The sequence below is a fragment of the Phyllobates terribilis genome, unplaced genomic scaffold (genome assembly GCF_046119375.1).
Source record: "Phyllobates terribilis strain yellow unplaced genomic scaffold, ASM4611937v1 Scaffold_6__1_contigs__length_29720123, whole genome shotgun sequence".
NCBI lineage: Eukaryota > Metazoa > Chordata > Amphibia > Anura > Dendrobatidae > Phyllobates > Phyllobates terribilis.
The window spans coordinates 10006666-10030647 of NW_027362766.1; the positions used below are offsets into that span (position 1 = coordinate 10006666).

The 23982-nt window shown below is 62.3% G+C and overlaps 1 protein-coding gene across 1 annotated transcript; it reads right to left on the bottom strand.

Annotated features, from left to right (window-relative positions):
* Nucleotides 1-240: 240 nt before the first annotated feature.
* Nucleotides 241-20867, bottom strand: MRPL9 (mitochondrial ribosomal protein L9). Its single transcript, XM_073637186.1, has 7 exons — nucleotides 20706-20867; nucleotides 11978-12137; nucleotides 11780-11904; nucleotides 4315-4368; nucleotides 4064-4165; nucleotides 872-955; nucleotides 241-717 (listed from the first exon to the last, which is right to left on the bottom strand). Exons 1-7 carry the CDS (start codon nucleotides 20763-20765, stop codon nucleotides 520-522), a joined length of 783 nt encoding a protein of 260 aa, XP_073493287.1. The 5' UTR covers nucleotides 20766-20867; the 3' UTR covers nucleotides 241-519.
* Nucleotides 20868-23982: the final 3115 nt, after the last annotated feature.

The following is a 23982-nucleotide window of genomic DNA, read 5'->3' on the forward strand; positions in this document are numbered from 1 at the left end:
GCGGGGTGCGGGGGGCGATTCTTGCAGTATTAGTGGCCGTTACTCCATAGATCGGCCGCCTCTATAGATCGGCCGCCGCAGGCTGAGCGGCAGGGAAGACGTTAACCCTGTGTCGGCTGTGATGCGGGGGAGGGGGGCGGCGCATTGTGTCACTGACAATGGAGAGAATGGCGGCCGGCAGGTGTCGGGCTGTAGGCGGCACGAGAGGTGTCACGCTGCGCCGCCTTTTATCCACAATTTTCCTGCACCATTTATTCTGAGCTGTTGTATGAAAAGCCCCCCGCCGGGCGGAAACATTTCTACACCTCGTCCCTACCTTCCCATAATCCCCCTCCTCGCAGCAATCAGGCTCCGCGTGACCAATCACAGTCCGCCATCACGTCACGTGAGACATGTCACCCATGGTACTTCATCCAATCTGGAGGCGATTTTATTACAGATGTAGCAGAGTCTGCTGTGCTCCAGGACGGAGGGATCTACACCGGATCTACACCGCCGCACGACCCCCCACCAGCAGGACTATGAGGAAGTGCTGCCCTCTGGTGGTGACTCACAGATAACACTGCCGTCTGCTGGTGTTTCTGTGGTAACATCGCCCTCTGTTGGCGATCCAGCTGTCTTCGCCTGCTTGGAGAGCCAGTGCTTGTATCGTTTGGTCCTCGGGTTCATATAGTTCACAACATCCATTGGCATCCAGACTGTGTCTAAGCCGTTCACCTGCAGTGCGGGGAGCAGAAAAATGTCAGAATGTTACCCAGAAACCCCAGCGAGTGACCCTAAGATGTCCCCTCCGCACCCAGACGCCGTGCATACAGACGCCAGGCCCATTTTCTTTATGGATCGACCGGTCACATGTCTAATAAGAACTCACCGTCACCTCACACCAGTACTCCCCGAACCTGGTGATGGGATCGTCAGGGATCTTCACAGCGTCTGCAGGAGCCACCACCCCTAACTGGAAAGAAGAGACACCATCACCGGCTGAAAAACCAGAGGACCCCAACTACATGACTTACACATACATGACGGCCCGGGAACCATGAGCCGCGTCCACCACCACCAGGGACACACAGACACGAGCCGCGTCCACCACAACCAGGGACACACAGACACGAGCCGCGTCCACCACCACCAGGGACACACAGACACGAGCCGCGTCCACCACCACCAGGGACACACCGACACGAGCCACGTCCACCACCACCAGGGACACACCGACACGAGCCGCGTCCACCACCACCAGGGACACACAGACACGAGCCGCGTCCACCACCACCAGGGACACACAGACACGAGCCGCGTCCACCACCACCAGGGACACACAGACACGAGCCGCGTCCACCACCACCAGGGACACACAGACACGAGCCGCGTCCACCACCACCAGGGACACACAGACACGAGCCGCGTCCACCACAACCAGGGACACACAGACACGAGCCGCGTCCACCACCACCAGGGACACACAGACACGAGCCGTGTCCACCACAACCAGGGACACACAGACACCAGCCGCGTCCACCACCACCAGGGACACACACAGACACGAGCCGTGTCCACCACAGTCAGGGACACACAGACACGAGCCGCATCCACCACTGTCAGGGACACACAGACACGAGCCGTGTCCACCACAACCAGGGACACACCGACACGAGCCGCGTCCACCACCACCAGGGACACACAGACATGAGCCGCGTCCACCACCACCAGGGACACACCGACACGAGCCACGTCCACCACAACCAGGGACACACCGACACGAGCCGCGTCCACCACAGTCAGGGACACACCGACACGAGCCACGTCCACCACCACCAGGGACACACCGACACGAGCCGCGTCCACCACCACCAGGGACACACAGACACGAGCCGCGTCCACCACCACCAGGGACACACAGACACGAGCCGCGTCCACCACCACCAGGGACACACAGACACGAGCCGCGTCCACCACCACCAGGGACACACAGACACGAGCCGCGTCCACCACCACCAGGGACACACAGACACGAGCCGCGTCCACCACAACCAGGGACACACAGACACGAGCCGCGTCCACCACCACCAGGGACACACAGACACGAGCCGTGTCCACCACAACCAGGGACACACAGACACCAGCCGCGTCCACCACCACCAGGGACACACACAGACACGAGCCGTGTCCACCACAGTCAGGGACACACAGACACGAGCCGCATCCACCACTGTCAGGGACACACAGACACGAGCCGCATCCACCACTGTCAGGGACACACAGACACGAGCCGTGTCCACCACAACCAGGGACACACCGACACGAGCCGCGTCCACCACCACCAGGGACACACAGACATGAGCCGCGTCCACCACAACCAGGGACACACAGACACGAGCCACGTCCACCACAGTCAGGGACACACCGACACGAGCCGCGTCCACCACAGTCAGGGACACACCGACACGAGCCGCGTCCACCACAACCAGGGACACACAGACACGAGCCGTGTCCACCACAACCAGGGACACACAGACACGAGCCGTGTCCACCACAACCAGGGACACACAGACACCAGCCACGTCCACCACCACCAGGGACACACCGACACGAGCCGCGTCCACCACCACCAGGGACACACAGACACGAGCCGCGTCCACCACCACCAGGGACACACAGACACGAGCCGCGTCCACCACCACCAGGGACACACAGACACGAGCCGCGTCCACCACCACCAGGGACACACAGACACGAGCCGCGTCCACCACCACCAGGGACACACAGACACGAGCCGCGTCCACCACAACCAGGGACACACAGACACGAGCCGCGTCCACCACCACCAGGGACACACAGACACGAGCCGTGTCCACCACAACCAGGGACACACAGACACCAGCCGCGTCCACCACCACCAGGGACACACACAGACACGAGCCGTGTCCACCACAGTCAGGGACACACAGACACGAGCCGCATCCACCACTGTCAGGGACACACAGACACGAGCCGTGTCCACCACAACCAGGGACACACCGACACGAGCCGCGTCCACCACCACCAGGGACACACAGACATGAGCCGCGTCCACCACCACCAGGGACACACCGACACGAGCCACGTCCACCACAACCAGGGACACACCGACACGAGCCGCGTCCACCACAGTCAGGGACACACCGACACGAGCCACGTCCACCACCACCAGGGACACACCGACACGAGCCGCGTCCACCACCACCAGGGACACACAGACACGAGCCGCGTCCACCACCACCAGGGACACACAGACACGAGCCGCGTCCACCACCACCAGGGACACACAGACACGAGCCGCGTCCACCACCACCAGGGACACACAGACACGAGCCGCGTCCACCACCACCAGGGACACACAGACACGAGCCGCGTCCACCACAACCAGGGACACACAGACACGAGCCGCGTCCACCACCACCAGGGACACACAGACACGAGCCGTGTCCACCACAACCAGGGACACACAGACACCAGCCGCGTCCACCACCACCAGGGACACACACAGACACGAGCCGTGTCCACCACAGTCAGGGACACACAGACACGAGCCGCATCCACCACTGTCAGGGACACACAGACACGAGCCGTGTCCACCACAACCAGGGACACACCGACACGAGCCGCGTCCACCACCACCAGGGACACACAGACATGAGCCGCGTCCACCACAACCAGGGACACACAGACACGAGCCACGTCCACCACAGTCAGGGACACACCGACACGAGCCGCGTCCACCACAGTCAGGGACACACCGACACGAGCCGCGTCCACCACAACCAGGGACACACAGACACGAGCCGTGTCCACCACAACCAGGGACACACAGACACGAGCCGTGTCCACCACAACCAGGGACACACAGACACCAGCCGCGTCCACCACCACCAGGGACACATCGACACGAGCCGCGTCCTCCACAGTCAGGGACACAAACAGGAGCCTGCAGTCACAGTTGCACTCAATGGAAAATTGTGCTATATAGTATCAGCACCACAGTGACCAGGAGCCGCCATGATACGTCCTCCGGCGTTCTTACGCTTTTCAGCAGCTGTCGCGCCACAATCTCCTTGCTCAGCTTCCACTTTACGTTCGTCCTCATTTCAACCGTCAGCCGAGATTTCTTCAAATAATTCACAGTCTATAGGCGAAAAGCAGAAATCATCAGTGACCGCACCCATATCACACAATATGGCGGGCCTGACCCATCCCATCAGAAAGCCACAATCACTGCATCTCCTGTGGTCACATACAGTGGAGGCAGCAGAGAAGACCGTATCATCGTCTCACCATCTCGCCCGTCCAGGTCTGCTTCTTGCCACCAAGCTCGCCCGCCTGCTGCATCTAGAATAGAGAAACAGGATAGTCAATAGTGAGTCCCCCCTCCCCCAAACTATAGCTCTCCCATCACCTGACTTTTCATCAACACCACCCCCACCCAAGTAGAGCCCCCTATACTTGATCCAGACCACCCTCCTACTTGTCATGGGGATACTGTGAAAGAGGGGGGTCAGGAGATGGCGGTATCTGGCTACACCTGCAGTGGATGGATCTGCTTCGCCTTCCAGTTGCTCTGTTGTTTCAAGGGTAAAACAGTTCTGTTAGGCTCCTAGAGCTCTCTCCTGAGTTATCTCAGCTGTTCTGATTTCTCCACTCCCCACTGGTATAAATACTCAACTCTTAGCTTGAGTAGTTGGCAGTGATAGCTTGCTATAACCTGGTTTGGAGCTAGAGGTGTGAGCTGAGTAAGAGAGGTGGTATCAAAGTTTGTTTGAGTGTCTTTTCCTTCCCCTTTATGTAGTCTAGGAGCCATTGAGAGATTGACGCTTCTTTTATCCCTGTGTTTCCCTTTGTGTCCTTATGTTTGAGCAGGACTAGTGTGCCGGCCGCCCTGCACACTAGTCAGGGTAGTTCTCAGGGTAAGACCGGGATAGGAACATGATAGGTGGGCATGACAACCCGGGATCTGCAGCAGACCCCTGTGGTTACGTCTCGCTTGCTATGAGCGCCACCCAGTGGTCGGTGCTCATAGCACAGGAGCATTTCTGCTACACAGAGGTGATCTGCTCATCACCTTTGTGTAACAGAGCCGATCAGAAAACTGCAGCTTCTAGTGTCCTATGGAGACTATAAAAGAAAGTTGAAAAAAAATGTTTTTAAAAATATAAAAAATATATAAAAGTTTTAATCACCGCCCTTTTGTCCCATTCAAAATAAAATAATACAAAAAAAAAACACATACACATATTTGTATCGCCGCGTTCAGAATCGCCCGATCTATCAATATAAAAGAATTAATCCGATCGGTAAACGGCGTAACGAGAAAAAAATTATAAACAGAATTACGTTTTTTTGGTCATTGCAATAAAATGCAATAACGGGCGATCAAGACAACAAATTTATCCCAAAATGGTATCAATAAAAACGTCAGCCTGGCGCGCAAAAAATAAGCCCTCACCCGGCCCCAGATCCCGAAAAATGGAGACGCTACAGGTCTGGGAAAATGGCGTAATTTTTTTTTTTTTTTTAGTAAACTTTGCATTTTTTTCACCACTTAAATAAAAAATAAGCTGAACATGTTCGGTGTCTACGAACTCGTAACGACCCGGAGAATAAGAACCGCAGCTCAGGTTTAGCATCCAGTGAACGTGGAAAGAAAAAAAAAAAAAACATCTGTGGTATTGCACTTTTTTTTTGCAATCTCACCGCACTTGGATTTTTTTTCCCCGTTTTCCAGTACATGATATGGTAAAACCAGTAATGGCGTTTAGAAGTGCAACTCGTCCCACAAAAAATAATCCCTCACACGGCCATATTCACCGAAAAATAAAAAGGCTATGGCTCTGGGAAGAAGGAGAGCAAAAAACGGAAAATGCTCCGGTCATTGAGGGGTTAATCTTTCCATAGTGGCAGAGCTCCCCTTCCTGTGCCATCTTACTTCTGGCAGAAGCATGAAACTACTGCAGCCTTCCTGTCATCTAACCCCTCCCCCCAGCCCAACCCCACCCCGCCATAACACCCTCCCCCCAGCCCAACCCCACCCCGCCATAAACCCCTCCCCCCAGCCCAGCCCAACCCCACCCCGCCATAAACCCCTCCCCCCAGCCCAACCCCACCCCGCCATAACACCCTCCCGCCAGCCCAACCCCACCCCGCCATAACACCCTCCCCCCAGCCCAACCCCACCCCGCCATAAACCCCTCCCCCCAGCCCAGCCCAACCCCACCCCGCCATAAACCCCTCCCCCCAGCCCAACCCCACCCCGCCATAACACCCTCCCGCCAGCCCAACCCCACCCCGCCATAACACCCTCCCCCCAGCCCAACCCCACCCCGCCATAAACCCCTCCCCCCAGCCCAGCCCAACCCCACCCCGCCATAAACCCCTCCCCCCAGCCCAACCCCACCCCGCCATAACACCCTCCCGCCAGCCCAACCCCACCCCGCCATAACACCCTCCCGCCAGCCCAACCCCACCCCGCCATAAACCCCTCCCCCCAGCCCAACCCCACCCCGCCATAACACCCTCCCCCCAGCCCAACCCCACCCCGCCATAACACCCTCCCGCCAGCCCAACCCCACCCCGCCATAACACCCTCCCGCCAGCCCAACCCCACCCCGCCATAACACCCTCCCCCCAGCCCAACCCCACCCCACCCCACCATAAACCCCTCACCCCCAGCCCAACATAAACCCCTCCCCCGGCCCAACATAAACCCCTCCCCCCAGCCCAACCCCACCCCGCCATAAACCCCTCCCCCCAGCCCAACCCTACCATAAACCCCTCCCATCACCTGACCATCCATGCCTCACCCCGACATAAACCCCTTCCATCACCTGACCATCCATGCCTCACCCCGACATAAACCCCTCCCATCACCTGACCATCCATGCCTCACCCCGACATAAACCCCTCCCATCACCTGACCATCCATGCCTCACCCCGACATAAACCCCTCCCGTCACCTGACCCATCCATGCCTCACCCCCGACATAAACCCCTCCCATCACCTGACCATCCAAGCCTCACCCCGACATAAACCCCTCCCATCACCTGACCCATCCATGCCTCACCCCGACATAAACCCCTCCCATCACCTGACCCATCCATGCCTCACCCCGACATAAACCCCTCCCATCACCTGACCATCCAAGCCTCACCCCGACATAAACCCCTCCCATCACCTGACCCATCCATGCCTCACCCCGACATAAACCCCTCCCATCACCTGACCCATCCATGCCTCACCCCGACATAAACCCCTCCCATCACCTGACCATCCAAGCCTCACCCCGACATAAACCCCTCCCATCACCTGACCCATTCATGCCTCACCCCGACATAAACCCCTCCCATCAACTGACCCATCCATGCCTCACCCCGACATAAACCCGTCCCATCACCTGACCATCCAAGCCTCACCCCGACATAAACCCCTCCCATCACCTGACCCATCCATGCCTCACCCCGACATAAACCCCTCCCATCACCTGACCCATTCATGCCTCATCCCTACATAAACTCCTTCCATCACCTGACTCATCCATGCCTCACCCCTACATAAACCCCTCCCATCACCTGACCCATTCATGCCTCATCCCGACATAAACCCCTCCCATCACCTGACCCATTCATGCCTCATCCCTACATAAACTCCTCCCATCACCTGACTCATCCATGCCTCACCCCTACATAAACCCCTCCCATCACCTGACCCATTCATGCCTCATCCCTACATAAACCCCTCCCATCACCTGACCCATCCATGCCTCACCCCGACATAAACCCCTCCCATCACCTGACCCATTCATGCCTCATCCCTACATAAACTCCTTCCATCACCTGACTCATCCATGCCTCACCCCTACATAAACCCCTTCCATCACCTGACCCATCCATGCCTCATCCCGACATAAACCCCTTCCATCACCTGACCCATCCATGCCTCACCCAGACATAAACCCCTCCCATCACCTGACCATCCAAGCCTCACCCCGACATAAACCCCTCCCATCACCTGACCCATTCATGCCTCATCCCTACATAAACCCCTCCCGTCACCTGACCCATCCATGCCTCACCCCCGACATAAACCCCTCCCATCACCTGACCATCCAAGCCTCACCCCGACATAAACCCCTCCCATCACCTGACCCATCCATGCCTCACCCCGACATAAACCCCTCCCATCACCTGACCCATCCATGCCTCACCCCGACATAAACCCCTCCCATCACCTGACCATCCAAGCCTCACCCCGACATAAACCCCTCCCATCACCTGACCCATCCATGCCTCACCCCGACATAAACCCCTCCCATCACCTGACCCATCCATGCCTCACCCCGACATAAACCCCTCCCATCACCTGACCATCCAAGCCTCACCCCGACATAAACCCCTCCCATCACCTGACCCATTCATGCCTCACCCCGACATAAACCCCTCCCATCAACTGACCCATCCATGCCTCACCCCGACATAAACCCGTCCCATCACCTGACCATCCAAGCCTCACCCCGACATAAACCCCTCCCATCACCTGACCCATCCATGCCTCACCCCGACATAAACCCCTCCCATCACCTGACCCATTCATGCCTCATCCCTACATAAACTCCTTCCATCACCTGACTCATCCATGCCTCACCCCTACATAAACCCCTCCCATCACCTGACCCATTCATGCCTCATCCCGACATAAACCCCTCCCATCACCTGACCCATTCATGCCTCATCCCTACATAAACTCCTTCCATCACCTGACTCATCCATGCCTCACCCCTACATAAACCCCTCCCATCACCTGACCCATTCATGCCTCATCCCTACATAAACCCCTCCCATCACCTGACCCATCCATGCCTCACCCCGACATAAACCCCTCCCATCACCTGACCCATTCATGCCTCATCCCTACATAAACTCCTTCCATCACCTGACTCATCCATGCCTCACCCCTACATAAACCCCTTCCATCACCTGACCCATCCATGCCTCATCCCGACATAAACCCCTTCCATCACCTGACCCATCCATGCCTCACCCAGACATAAACCCCTCCCATCACCTGACCATCCAAGCCTCACCCCGACATAAACCCCTCCCATCACCTGACCCATTCATGCCTCATCCCTACATAAACCCCTTCCATCACCTGACCCATCCATGCCTCACCCCTACATAAACCCCTTCCATCACCTGACCCATCCATGCCTCATCCCTACATAAATCCCTTCCATCACCTGACCCATCCATGCCTCACCCCCGACATAAACCCCTTCCATCACCTGACGCATCCATGCCTCACCCCAACATAAACCCCTTCCATCACCTGACGCATCCATGCCTCACCCCTACATGAACCCCTTCCATCACCTGACCATCCAAGCCTCACCCCGACATAAACCCCTCCCATCACCTGACCCATTCATGCCTCATCCCTACATAAACCCCTCCCATCACCTGACCCATCCATGCCTCATCCCTACATAAACCCCTTCCATCACCTGACCCATCAATGCCTCACCCCTACATAAACCCCTTCCATCACCTGACCCATCCATGCCTCACCCCGACATAAACCCCTCCCATCACCTGACGCATCCATGCCTCACCCCTACATAAACCCCTTCCATCACCTGACCCATCAATGCCTCACCCCTACATAAACCCCTTCCATCACCTGACCCATCCATGCCTCACCCCGACATAAACCCCTCCCATCACCTGACGCATCCATGCCTCACCCCTACATAAACCCCTTCCATCACCTGACCCATCCATGCCTCATCCCTACATAAACCCCTCCCATCACCTGACCCATCCATGCCTCATCCCTACATAAACCCCTTCCATCACCTGACCCATCCATGCCTCATCCCTACATAAACCCCTCCCATCACCTGACCCATCCATGCCTCATCCCTACATAAACCCCTTCCATTACCTGACCCATCCATGCCTCATCCCTACATAAACCCCTTCCATTACCTGACCATCCATGCCTCATCCCTACATAAACCCCTCCCATCACCTGACCCATCCATGCCTCATCCCTACATAAACCCCTCCCATCACCTGACCCATCCATGCCTCATCCATACATAAACCCCTTCCATTACCTGACCCATCCATGCCTCATCCCTACATAAACCCCTTCCATCACCTGACCCATCCATGCCTCACCCCGACACAAACCCCTCCCATCACCTGACCCATCCATGCCTCAACCCTACATAAACCCCTTTCATCACCTGACGCATCCATGCCTCACCCCGACATAAACCCCTCCCATCACCTGACCCATTCATGCCTCACCCCGCCATAAACCCCTTCCATCACCTGACCCATCCATGCCTCACCCCTTCATAAACCCCTCCCATCACCTGACCCATCCATGCCTCATCCCGACATAAACCCCTCCCATCACCTGACCCATCCATGCCTCATCCATACATAAACCCCTTCCATTACCTGACCCATCCATGCCTCATCCCTACATAAACCCCTTCCATCACCTGACCCATCCATGCCTCACCCCGACATAAACCCCTCCCATCACCTGACCCATCCATGCCTCAACCCTACATAAACCCCTTTCATCACCTGACGCATCCATGCCTCACCCCGACATAAACCCCTCCCATCACCTGACCCATTCATGCCTCACCCCGCCATAAACCCCTTCCATCACCTGACCCATCCATGCCTCACCCCTTCATAAACCCCTCCCATCACCTGACCCATCCATGCCTCATCCCGACATAAACCCCTTCCATCACCTGACCCATCCATGCCTCATCCCCATATACACCCCCTTCCATTACCACCCATCAATGCCTCATCCCCATTACACCCCCTTCCATTACCTGACCCATCCATGCCTCACCCCTTCATAAACCCCTTTCATCACCTCACCCATCCATGCCTCACCCCGACATAAACCCCTTCCATCACCTGACCCATCAATGCCTCACACTTATATAAACCCCTTCCATCACCTGGCCCATCCATGCCTCACCCCTACATAAACCCCTTCCATCACCTGACCCATCCATGCCTCACCCCTACATAAACCCCTTCCATCACCTGACCCATCCATGCCTCACCCCTACATAAACCCCTCCCATCACCTGACCATCCATGCCTCACCCCTACAAAAAACCCTTCCATCACCTGACCCATTCATGCCTCATCCCGACTACATAAACCCCTTCCATCACCCCTACATGAACCCCTTCCATCACCTGACCCATCCATGCCCCACCCCTACATAAACCCCTTCCATCACCTGACCCATCCATGCCCCACCCCTACATAAACCCCTTCCATCACCTGACCTATCCATGCCTCACCCCGACATAAACCCCTTCCATCACCTGACCCATCCATGCCTCACCCCTACATAAACCCCTTCCATCACCTGACCCATCCATGCCTCACCCCTACATAAACCCCTCCCATCACCTGACCATCCATGCCTCACCCCTACAAAAAACCCTTCCATCACCTGACCCATTCATGCCTCATCCCGACTACATAAACCCCTTCCATCACCCCTACATGAACCCCTTCCATCACCTGACCCATCCATGCCCCACCCCTACATAAACCCCTTCCATTACCTGAACTATCCATGCCTCACTCCTACATAAACCCCTTCCATCACCTGACCTATCCATGCCTCACCCCTACATAAACCCGTTCCATCACCTGACCCCTAACCTGGCCCATCCCCAACTAGACCCCTCACCTTTCTCTCTTCTTCGAACATCTCTTTATTTTCAGGGGAAGCATAGACCGCCAGTCCTTGTACCAGCAGTTTATTCCTTCCCTGCCGTTTGTCCACCTGCACTGTGTCTCCGCGGTTGCCCAGTTCTGAAAGAAACAGAAGATAATGGTGGCAGCCTGTGGCCCTACAGACCGGAAAGACCCCACACCCCGGCCATACTGTGTACGTTCTGCGTGAGGATCAGCGCCATCTTGTCCTTGGGGCCATGCATGGTGTCCTCCAGTACTCGATAGATGCGGTGCCTCCGGGGATGCAGGTATGGCTCCTCACCCTTCTTGGCAAGAGGGACATTCCACCATCGCTCTACAATCACCGTCCCCTGAAATCACGTTTTCGTAATCCAAAAATATAAAGACAGGAGAGGAGCAGTGTGTGATGGAGGGGCAGGGGGAAGAGCACTAGGCGGAGGATGGGAAGAATGATGATCATTATACAAAGGCAATGTACGAGGGAAGGGAATTGTGGGAAGGAGCAGTGGGGGAAGATGTAGGAGTGGTCAGGGAGGGACAGCTTGCGGGAGGAGGAGTGGTCGGAGGAGGGACAGCGCGCGGGAGGAGGAGTGGTCGGAGGAGGGACAGCGCGCGGGGGAGGAGAGGTCGGAGGACGGACAGCACGCGGGGGAGGAGTGGTCGGAGGAGGGACAGCGGGCGGGGGGAGGAGTGGTCGGAGGAGGGACAGCGGGCGGGGGGAGGAGTGGTCGGAGGAGGGACAGCGGGCGGGGGGAGGAGTGGTCGGAGGAGGGACAGCGGGCGGAGTGGTCGGAGGAGGGACAGCGGGCGGAGTGGTCGGAGGAGGGACAGCGGGCGGAGTGGTCGGAGGAGGGACAGCGGGCGGAGTGGTCGGAGGACGGACAGCGGGCGGAGTGGTCGGAGGACGGACAGCGGGCGGAGTGGTCGGAGGACGGACAGCGGGCGGAGTGGTCGGAGGACGGACAGCGGGCGGAGTGGTCGGAGGACGGACAGCGGGCGGAGTGGTCGGAGGACGGACAGCGGGCGGAGTGGTCGGAGGACGGACAGCGGGCGGAGTGGTCGGAGGACGGACAGCGGGCGGAGTGGTCGGAGGACGGACAGCGGGCGGAGTGGTCGGAGGACGGACAGCGGGCGGAGTGGTCGGAGGACGGACAGCGGGCGGAGTGGTCGGAGGACGGACAGCGGGCGGGGGACGAGTGGTCGGAGGACGGACAGCGGGCGGGGGACGAGTGGTCGGAGGACCGACAGCGGGCGGGGGACGAGTGGTCGGAGGACGGACAGCGGGCGGGGGACGAGTGGTCGGAGGACGGACAGCGGGCGGGGGACGAGTGGTCGGAGGACGGACAGCGGGCGGGGGACGAGTGGTCGGAGGACGGACAGCGGGCGGGGGACGAGTGGTCGGAGGACGGACAGCGGGCGGGGGACGAGTGGTCGGAGGACGGACAGCGGGCGGGGGACGAGTGGTCGGAGGACGGACAGCGGGCGGGGGACGAGTGGTCGGAGGACGGACAGCGGGCGGGGGACGAGTGGTCGGAGGACGGACAGCGGGCGGGGGACGAGTGGTCGGAGGACGGACAGCGGGCGGGGGACGAGTGGTCGGAGGACGGACAGCGGGCGGGGGACGAGTGGTCGGAGGACGGACAGCGGGCGGGGGACGAGTGGTCGGAGGACGGACAGCGGGCGGGGGACGAGTGGTCGGAGGACGGACAGCGGGCGGGGGACGAGTGGTCGGAGGACGGACAGCGGGCGGGGGGGACGAGTGGTCGGAGGACGGACAGCGGGCGGGGGACGAGTGGTCGGAGGACGGACAGCGGGCGGGGGACGAGTGGTCGGAGGACGGACAGCGGGCGGGGGAAGAGTGGTCGGAGGACGGACAGCGGGCGGGGGACGAGTGGTCGGAGGACGGACATCGGGCGGGGGACGAGTGGTCGGAGGACGGACAGCGGGCGGGGGAGGAGTGGTCGGAGGACGGACAGCGGGCGGGGGACGAGTGGTCGGAGGACGGACAGCGGGCGGGGGACGAGTGGTCGGAGGACGGACAGCGGGCGGGGGACGAGTGGTCGGAGGACGGACAGCGGGCGGGGGACGAGTGGTCGGAGGACGGACAGCGGGCGGGGGACGAGTGGTCGGAGGACGGACAGCGGGCGGGGGACGAGTGGTCGGAGGACGGACAGCGGGCGGGGGACGAGTGGTCGGAGGACGGACAGCGGGCGGGGGACGAGTGGTCGGAGGACGGACAGCGGGCGGGGGACGAGTGGTCGGAGGACGGACAGCGGGCGGGGGACGAGTGGTCGGAGGACGGACAGCGGGCGGGGGACGAATGGTCGGAGGACGGACAGCGGGCGGGGGACGAGTGGTCGGAGGACGGACAGCGGGCGGGGGACGAGTGGTCGGAGGACGGACAGCGGGCGGGGGACGAGTGGTCGGAGGACGGACAGCGGGCGGGGGACGAGTGGTCGGAGGACGGACAGCGGGCGGGGGACGAGTGGTCGGAGGACGGACAGCGGGCGGGGGACGAGTGGTCGGAGGACGGACAGCGGGCGGGGGAGGAGTGGTCGGAGGACGGACAGCGGGCGGGGGAGGAGTGGTCGGAGGACGGACAGCGGGCGGGGGAGGAGTGGTCGGAGGACGGACAGCGGGCGGGGAGGAGTGGTCGGAGGACGGACAGCGGGCGGGGGAGGAGTGGTCGGAGGACGGACAGCGGGCGGGGGAGGAGTGGTCGGAGGACGGACAGCGGGCGGGGGAGGAGTGGTCGGAGGACGGACAGCGGGCGGGGGAGGAGTGGTCGGAGGACGGACAGCGGGCGGGGGAGGAGTGGTCGGAGGACGGACAGCGGGCGGGGGAGGAGTGGTCGGAGGACGGACAGCGGGCGGGGGAGGAGTGGTCGGAGGACGGACAGCGGGCGGGGGAGGAGTGGTCGGAGGACGGACAGCGGGCGGGGGAGGAGTGGTCGGAGGACGGACAGCGGGCGGGGGAGGAGTGGTCGGAGGACGGACAGCGGGCGGGGGAGGAGTGGTCGGAGGACGGACAGCGGGCGGGGGAGGAGTGGTCGGAGGACGGACAGCGGGCGGGGGAGGAGTGGTCGGAGGACGGACAGCGGGCGGGGGAGGAGTGGTCGGAGGACGGACAGCGGGCGGGGGAGGAGTGGTCGGAGGACGGACAGCGGGCGGGGGAGGAGTGGTCGGAGGACGGACAGCGGGCGGGGAGGAGTGGTCGGAGGACGGACAGCGGGCGGGGGAGGAGTGGTCGGAGGACGGACAGCGGGCGGGGGAGGAGTGGTCGGAGGACGGACAGCGGGCGGGGGAGGAGTGGTCGGAGGACGGACAGCGGGCGGGGGAGGAGTGGTCGGAGGACGGACAGCGGGCGGGGGAGGAGTGGTCGGAGGACGGACAGCGGGCGGGGGAGGAGTGGTCGGAGGACGGACAGCGGGCGGGGGAGGAGTGGTCGGAGGACGGACAGCGGGCGGGGAGGAGTGGTCGGAGGACGGACAGCGGGCGGGGGAGGAGTGGTCGGAGGACGGACAGCGGGCGGGGGAGGAGTGGTCGGAGGACGGACAGCGGGCGGGGGAGGAGTGGTCGGAGGACGGACAGCGGGCGGGGGAGGAGTGGTCGGAGGACGGACAGCGGGCGGGGGAAGAGTGGTCGGAGGACGGACAGCGGGCGGGGGAAGAGTGGTCGGAGGACGGACAGCGGGCGGGGGAAGAGTGGTCGGAGGACGGACAGCGGGCGGGGGAGGAGTGGTCGGAGGACGGACAGCGGGCGGGGGAGGAGTGGTCGGAGGACGGACAGCGGGCGGGGGAGGAGTGGTCGGAGGACGGACAGCGGGCGGGGGAGGAGTGGTCGGAGGACGGACAGCGGGCGGGGGAGGAGTGGTCGGAGGACGGACAGCGGGCGGGGGAGGAGTGGTCGGAGGACGGACAGCGGGCGGGGGAGGAGTGGTCGGAGGACGGACAGCGGGCGGGGGAGGAGTGGTCGGAGGACGGACAGCGGGCGGGGGAGGAGTGGTCGGAGGACGGACAGCGGGCGGGGAGGAGTGGTCGGAGGACGGACAGCGGGCGGGGGAGGAGTGGTCGGAGGACGGACAGCGGGCGGGGGAGGAGTGGTCGGAGGACGGACAGCGGGCGGGGGAGGAGTGGTCGGAGGACGGACAGCGGGCGGGGGAGGAGTGGTCGGAGGACGGACAGCGGGCGGGGGAGGAGTGGTCGGAGGACGGACAGCGGGCGGGGGAGGAGTGGTCGGAGGACGGACAGCGGGCGGGGGAGGAGTGGTCGGAGGACGGACAGCGGGCGGGGGAGGAGTGGTCGGAGGACGGACAGCGGGCGGGGGAGGAGTGGTCGGAGGACTGACAGCGCGCGGGGGGACGAGTAGTGGGAGGACGGACAGCGGGCGGGGGAGGGGGTGTCGGAGGACGGACAGCGGGCGGGGGAGGGGTGGTCGGAGGACGGACAGCGGGCGGGGGAGAGGTGGTCGGAGGACGGACAGCGGGCGGGGGAGGAGTGGTCGGAGGACGGACAGCGGGCGGGGGAGGAGTGGTCGGAGGACGGACAGCGGGCGGGGGAGGAGTGGTCGGAGGACGGACAGCGGGCGGGGGAGGAGTGGTCGGAGGACGGACAGCGCGCGGGGGAGGAGTGGTCGGAGGACGGACAGCGCGCGGGGGAGGAGTGGTCGGAGGACGGACAGCGAGCGGGGGAGGAGTGGTCGGAGGACGGACAGCGGGCGGGGGAGGAGTGGTCGGAGGACGGACAGCGGGCGGGGGAGGAGTGGTCGGAGGACGGACAGCGGGCGGGGGAGGAGTGGTCGGAGGACGGACAGCGCGCGGGGGAGGAGTGGTCGGAGGACGGACAGCGCGCGGGGGAGGAGTGGTCGGAGGACGGACAGCGCGCGGGGGAGGAGTGGTCGGAGGACGGACAGCGCGCGGGGGAGGAGTGGTCGGAGGACGGACAGCGAGCGGGGGAGGAGTGGTCGGAGGACGGACAGCGAGCGGGGGAGGAGTGGTCGGAGGACGGACAGCGCGCGGGGGAGGAGTGGTCGGAGGACGGACAGCGCGCGGGGGAGGAGTGGTCGGAGGACGGACAGCGCGCGGGGGAGGAGTGGTCGGAGGACGGACAGCGCGCGGGGGAGGAGTGGTCGGAGGACGGACAGCGCGCGGGGGAGGAGTGGTCGGAGGACGGACAGCGCGCGGGGGAGGAGTGGTCGGAGGACGGACAGCGCGCGGGGGAGGAGTGGTCGGAGGACGGACAGCGCGCGGGGGAGGAGTGGTCGGAGGACGGACAGCGCGCGGGGGAGGAGTGGTCGGAGGACGGACAGCGCGCGGGGGAGGAGTGGTCGGAGGACGGACAGCGCGCGGGGGAGGAGTGGTCGGAGGACGGACAGCGCGCGGGGGAGGAGTGGTCGGAGGACGGACAGCGCGCGGGGGAGGAGTGGTCGGAGGACGGACAGCGCGCGGGGGAGGAGTGGTCGGAGGACGGACAGCGCGCGGGGGAGGAGTGGTCGGAGGACGGACAGCGCGCGGGGGAGGAGTGGTCGGAGGACGGACAGCGCGCGGGGGAGGAGTGGTCGGAGGACGGACAGCGCGCGGGGGAGGAGTGGTCGGAGGACGGACAGCGCGCGGGGGAGGAGTGGTCGGAGGACGGACAGCGCGCGGGGGAGGAGTGGTCGGAGGACGGACAGCGCGCGGGGGAGGAGTGGTCGGAGGACGGACAGCGCGCGGGGGAGGAGTGGTCGGAGGACGGACAGCGCGCGGGGGAGGAGTGGTCGGAGGACGGACAGCGCGCGGGGGAGGAGTGGTCGGAGGACGGACAGCGCGCGGGGGAGGAGTGGTCGGAGGACGGACAGCGCGCGGGGGAGGAGTGGTCGGAGGACGGACAGCGCGCGGGGGAGGAGTGGTCGGAGGACGGACAGCGCGCGGGGGAGGAGTGGTCGGAGGACTGACAGCGCGCGGGGGAGGAGTGGTCGGAGGACTGACAGCGTGCGGGGGGACGAGTAGTGGGAGGACGGACAGCGCGCGGGGGAGGAGTGGTGGGAGGAGTGACTGCGCGGGGGAGGAGTGGTCGGAGGACTGACAGCGCGCGGGGGAGTTGTGGTGGGAGGACTGACAGCGTGCGGGGGGACGAGTAGTGGGAGGACGGACAGCGCGCGGGGGAGGAGTGGTGGGAGGAGTGACTGCGCGGGGGAGGAGTGGTCGGAGGACGGACAGCGCGCGGGGGAGGAGTGGTGGGAGGACGGACAGCGCGCGGGGGAGGAGTGGTCGGAGGACGGACAGCGCGCGGGGGAGGAGTGGTCGGAGGACGGACAGCGCGCGGGGGAGGAGTGGTCGGAGGACGGACAGCGCGCGGGGGAGGAGTGGTCGGAGGACGGACAGCGCGCGGGGGAGGAGTGGTCGGAGGACGGACAGCGCGCGGGGGAGGAGTGGTCGGAGGACGGACAGCGCGCGGGGGAGGAGTGGTCGGAGGACGGACAGCGCGCGGGGGAGGAGTGGTCGGAGGACGGACAGCGCGCGGGGGAGGAGTGGTCGGAGGACGGACAGCGCGCGGGGGAGGAGTGGTCGGAGGACGGACAGCGCGCGGGGGAGGAGTGGTCGGAGGACGGACAGCGCGCGGGGGAGGAGTGGTCGGAGGACGGACAGCGCGCGGGGGAGGAGTGGTCGGAGGACGGACAGCGCGCGGGGGAGGAGTGGTCGGAGGACGGACAGCGCGCGGGGGAGGAGTGGTCGGAGGACGGACAGCGCGCGGGGGAGGAGTGGTCGGAGGACGGACAGCGCGCGGGGGAGGAGTGGTCGGAGGACGGACAGCGCGCGGGGGAGGAGTGGTCGGAGGACGGACTGCGCGCGGGGGAGGAGTGGTCGGAGGACGGACAGCGCGCGGGGGAGGAGTGGTCGGAGGACGGACAGCGCGCGGGGGAGGAGTGGTCGGAGGACGGACAGCGCGCGGGGGAGGAGTGGTCGGAGGACGGACAGCGCGCGGGGGAGGAGTGGTCGGAGGACGGACAGCGCGCGGGGGAGGAGTGGTCGGAGGACGGACAGCGCGCGGGGGAGGAGTGGTCGGAGGACGGACAGCGCGCGGGGGAGGAGTGGTCGGAGGACGGACAGCGCGCGGGGGAGGAGTGGTCGGAGGACGGACAGCGCGCGGGGGAGGAGTGGTCGGAGGACGGACAGCGCGCGGGGGAGGAGTGGTCGGAGGACGGACAGCGCGCGGGGGAGGAGTGGTCGGAGGACGGACAGCGCGCGGGGGAGGAGTGGTCGGAGGACGGACAGCGCGCGGGGGAGGAGTGGTCGGAGGACGGACAGCGCGCGGGGGAGGAGTGGTCGGAGGACGGACAGCGCGCGGGGGAGGAGTGGTCGGAGGACTGACAGCGCGCGGGGGAGGAGTGGTCGGAGGACTGACAGCGTGCGGGGGGACGAGTAGTGGGAGGACGGACAGCGCGCGGGGGAGGAGTGGCTGCGCGGGGGAGGAGTGGTCGGAGGACTGACAGCGCGCGGGGGAGTTGTGGTGGGAGGACTGACAGCGTGCGGGGGGACGAGTAGTGGGAGGACGGACAGCGCGCGGGGGAGGAGTGGTGGGAGGAGTGACTGCGCGGGGGAGGAGTGGTCGGAGGACGGACAGCGCGCGGGGGAGGAGTGGTGGGAGGACGGACAGCGCGCGGGGGAGGAGTGGTCGGAGGACGGACAGCGCGCGGGGGAGGAGTGGTCGGAGGACGGACAGCGCGCGGGGGAGGAGTGGTCGGAGGACGGACAGCGCGCGGGGGAGGAGTGGTCGGAGGACGGACAGCGCGCGGGGGAGGAGTGGTCGGAGGACGGACAGCGCGCGGGGGAGGAGTGGTCGGAGGACGGACAGCGCGCGGGGGAGGAGTGGTCGGAGGACGGACAGCGCGCGGGGGAGGAGTGGTCGGAGGACGGACAGCGCGCGGGGGAGGAGTGGTCGGAGGACGGACAGCGCGCGGGGGAGGAGTGGTCGGAGGACGGACAGCGCGCGGGGGAGGAGTGGTCGGAGGACGGACAGCGCGCGGGGGAGGAGTGGTCGGAGGACGGACAGCGCGCGGGGGAGGAGTGGTCGGAGGACGGACAGCGCGCGGGGGAGGAGTGGTCGGAGGACGGACAGCGCGCGGGGGAGGAGTGGTCGGAGGACGGACAGCGCGCGGGGGAGGAGTGGTCGGAGGACGGACAGCGCGCGGGGGAGGAGTGGTCGGAGGACGGACAGCGCGCGGAGGAGGAGTGGTCGGAGGACGGACAGCGCGCGGGGGAGGAGTGGTCGGAGGACGGACAGCGCGCGGGGGAGGAGTGGTCGGAGGACGGACAGCGCGCGGGGGAGGAGTGGTCGGAGGACTGACAGCGCGCGGGGGAGTTGTGGTGGGAGGACTGACAGCGTGCGGGGGGACGAGTAGTGGGAGGACGGACAGCGCACGGGGGAGGAGTGGTGGGAGGAGTGACTGCGCGGGGGAGGAGTGGTCGGAGGACGGACAGTGCGCGGGGGAGGAGTGGTCGGAGGACGGACAGTGCGCGGGGGAGGAGTGGTCGGAGGACGGACAGTGCGCGGGGGAGGAGTGGTCGGAGGACGGACAGTGCGCGGGGGAGGAGTGGTCGGAGGACGGACAGTGCGCGGGGGAGGAGTGGTGGGAGGACGGACAGTGCGCGGGGGAGGAGTGGTGGGAGGACGGACAGTGCGCGGGGAGGAGTGGTGGGAGGACGGACAGCGCGCGGGGGAGGAGTGGTCGGAGGACGGACTGCACGCGGGGGGAATGTGGGAGGAGCTTAGACGTTTTGGAGGAGGGCCTTATGTATAACCTCTGACAATAGGCTGGTCTCCAGACCTCCCCCGCAGTGCTCTGCGCTCACTCTCTGGGCCCGGAGACATGCTCTGGATATCATACATGGGGAGCACGATGTGGTTTATGGGTGACACACAGGACATGACGGACACTCACCCGGGTGTGGGTGACTCTCGGTAACCGGAGGCTCAGGAGACTGCTGCAAGTCCTCAACATCCCGGCCAGAGACACAGACGACAAGGGCAGCACGTGTGAGTCTGCGGCCAACCAGCGCCGTCGCTCTGCATCAAGTGACCGAAAGGCGCGCTCTAGAGAGGTAAAGTAAGAATTGTAGGAGTTTGCCTTGTGGTACAGAAGTGCAGGCGCCGGCGGCCGCCATCTTCCCGGAGACCAGTAGTGATCTCCCACGTTATCACATATTGATAGGGAGGGAGGAGTCGGCAGACCCCACTGGTCTCAAAAACAGCCCGCTCTGACTGGTGGGAACACCGAGCAGAGCCCAGCACTCACCTATCCCACCTGCTCTACCTCTGCTCCATTCATCCTCTATGGGACTGTAAGAGATAGCAGAGCCTAGCACTCACCTATCCCACCTGCTCTACCTCTGCTCCATTCATCCTCTATGGGACTGTAAGAGATAGCAGAGCCCAGCACTCACCTATCCCACCTGCTCTACCTCTGCTCCTTTCATCCTCTATGGGACTGTAAGAGATAGCAGAGCCTAGCACTCACCTATCCCACCTGCTCTACCTCTGCTCCATTCATCCTCTATGGGACTGTAAGAGATAGCAGAGCCTAGCACTCACCTATCCCACCTGCTCTACCTCTGCTCCATTCATTCTCTATGGGACTGTAAGAGATAGCAGAGCCCAGCACTCACCTATCAGACCTGCTCTACCTCTACTCCATTCATCCTCTATGGACTGCAGGAGATAGCAGAGCCCAGCACTCACCTATCCCTCATGTTCTACCTCTGCTCCTTTCATCCTCTATGGGACTGTAGGAGATAGCAGAGCCTAGCACTCACCTATCCCTCATGTTCTACCTCTGCTCCATTCATCCTCTATGGGCTGCAGAAGATAGCAGAGCCTAGCACTCACCTATCCCTCATGTTCTACCTCTGCTCCTTTCATCCTCTATGGGACTGGAAGAGATAGCAGAGCTCGGCACTCACCTATCCCTCATGTTCTACCTCTGCTCCTTTCATCCTCTATGGGACTGTAAGAGATAGCAGAGCTCGGCACTCACCTATCCCTCATGTTCTACCTCTGCTCCTTTCATCCTCTATGGGACTGTAAGAGATAGCAGAGCCCAGCACTCGCCTATCCCTCATGTTCTACCTCTGCTCCTTTCATCCTCTATGGGACTGTAAGAGATAGCAGAGCTCAGCACTCACTCATCCCTCATGTTCTACCTCTGCTTCATTCATTCTCTATGGGCTGTAGGAGATAGCAGAGCCCAGCACTCACCTATCCCTCATGTTCTACCTCTGCTCCATTCATCCTCTATGGGACTGTAAGAGATAGCAGAGCCCAGCACTCACCTATCCCTCATGTTCTACCTCTGCTCCATTCCTCCTCTATGGGACTGTAAGAGATAGCAGAGCTCAGCACTCACCTATCCCTCATGTTCTACCTCTGCTCCATTCATCCTCTATGGGACTGTAAGAGATAGCAGAGCTCAGCACTCACCTATCCCTCATGTTCTACCTCTGCTCCATTCATCCTCTATGGGACTGTAAGAGATAGCAGAGCTCTGCACTCACCTATCCCTCATGTTCTACCTCTGCTCTTTTCATTCTCTATGGGGCTGCAGGAGATAGCAGAGCCCAGCAATCACCTATCAGACCTGCTCTACCTCTACTCCATTCATCCTCTTTGGGCTGTAGGAGATAGCAGAGCCTAGCACTCACCTATCCCACCTGCTCTACCTCTGCTCCTTTCATTCTCTATGGGCTGTAGGAGATAGCAGAGCCCACCACTCACCTATCCCTCATGTTCTACCTCTGCTCCATTCATCCTCTATGGGACTGTAAGAGATAGCCGAGCCCAGCACTCACCTATCAGACCTGCTGTACCTCTACTCCATTCATCCTCTATGGGCTGTAGGAGATAGCAGAGCCTAGCACTCACCTATCCCACCTGCTCTACCTCTGCTCCTTTCATTCTCTATGGGCTGTAGGAGATAGCAGAGCCCACCACTCACCTATCCCTCATGTTCTACCTCTGCTCCATTCATCCTCTATGGGACTGTAAGAGATAGCAGAGCCCAGCACTCACCTATCAGACCTGCTCTACCTCTACTCCATTCATCCTCTATGGGCTGTAGGAGATAGCTGAGCCTAGCACTCACCTATCCCACCTGCTCTATCTCTGCTCCTTTCATTCTCTATGGGCTGTAGGAGATAGCAGAGCCCAGCACTCACCTATCCCTCATGTTCAACGTCTGCTCCATTCATCCTCTATGGGACTGTAAGAGATAGCAGAGCCCAGCACTCACCTATCAGACCTGCTCTACCTCTACTCCATTCATCCTCTATGGGCTGTAGGAGATAGCTGAGCCTAGCACTCACCTATCCCACCTGCTCTATCTCTGCTCCTTTCATTCTCTATGGGCTGTAGGAGATAGCAGAGCCCAGCACTCACCTATCCCTCATGTTCAACGTCTGCTCTTTTCATTCTCTATGGGGCTGTAGGAGATAGCAGAGCCCAGCACTCACCTATCCCTCATGTTCAACCTCTGCTCTTTTCATTCTCTATGGGGCTGTAGGAGATAGCAGAGCCCAGCACTCACCTATCCCTCATGTTCTACCTCTGCTTCATTCATTCTCTATGGGCTGCAGGAGATAGCAGAGCCCAGCACTCACCTATCCCTCATGGTCTACCTCTGCTCCTTTTATTCTCTATAGGGCTGTAGGAGATAGCAGAGCCCAGCACTCACCTATCCCTCATGGTCTACCTCTGTTCCTTTTATTCTCTATAGGGCTGTAGGAGATAGCAGACCCAGCACTCGCGTATCCCTCATGTTCTACCTCTGCTCCTTTCATTCTCTATGGGGCTGTGGGATTAGCAGAGCCCAGCACTCACCTATCAAACCTGCTCTACCTCTGCTCCTTTCATTCTCTATGGGAATGTAAGAGATAGCAGAGCCCGGCACTCACCTATCCCTTATATTCTACCTCTGCTCCTTTCATGCTCTATGGGGCTGTAGGAAATTGCAGAGCCCAGCACTTACCTATCCCACCTGCTCCACCTCTCCTCTTTTCATTCTCTATGGGGTTGTAGGAGATAGCAGAGCCCAGCACTCACCTATCCCTCATGTTCCACCTCTGCTCTTTTCATCCTCTATGGGACTGTAAGAGATAGCAGAGCTCGGCACTCACCTATCCCTCATGTTCTACCTCTGCTCCATTCATTCTCTATGGGCTGTAGGA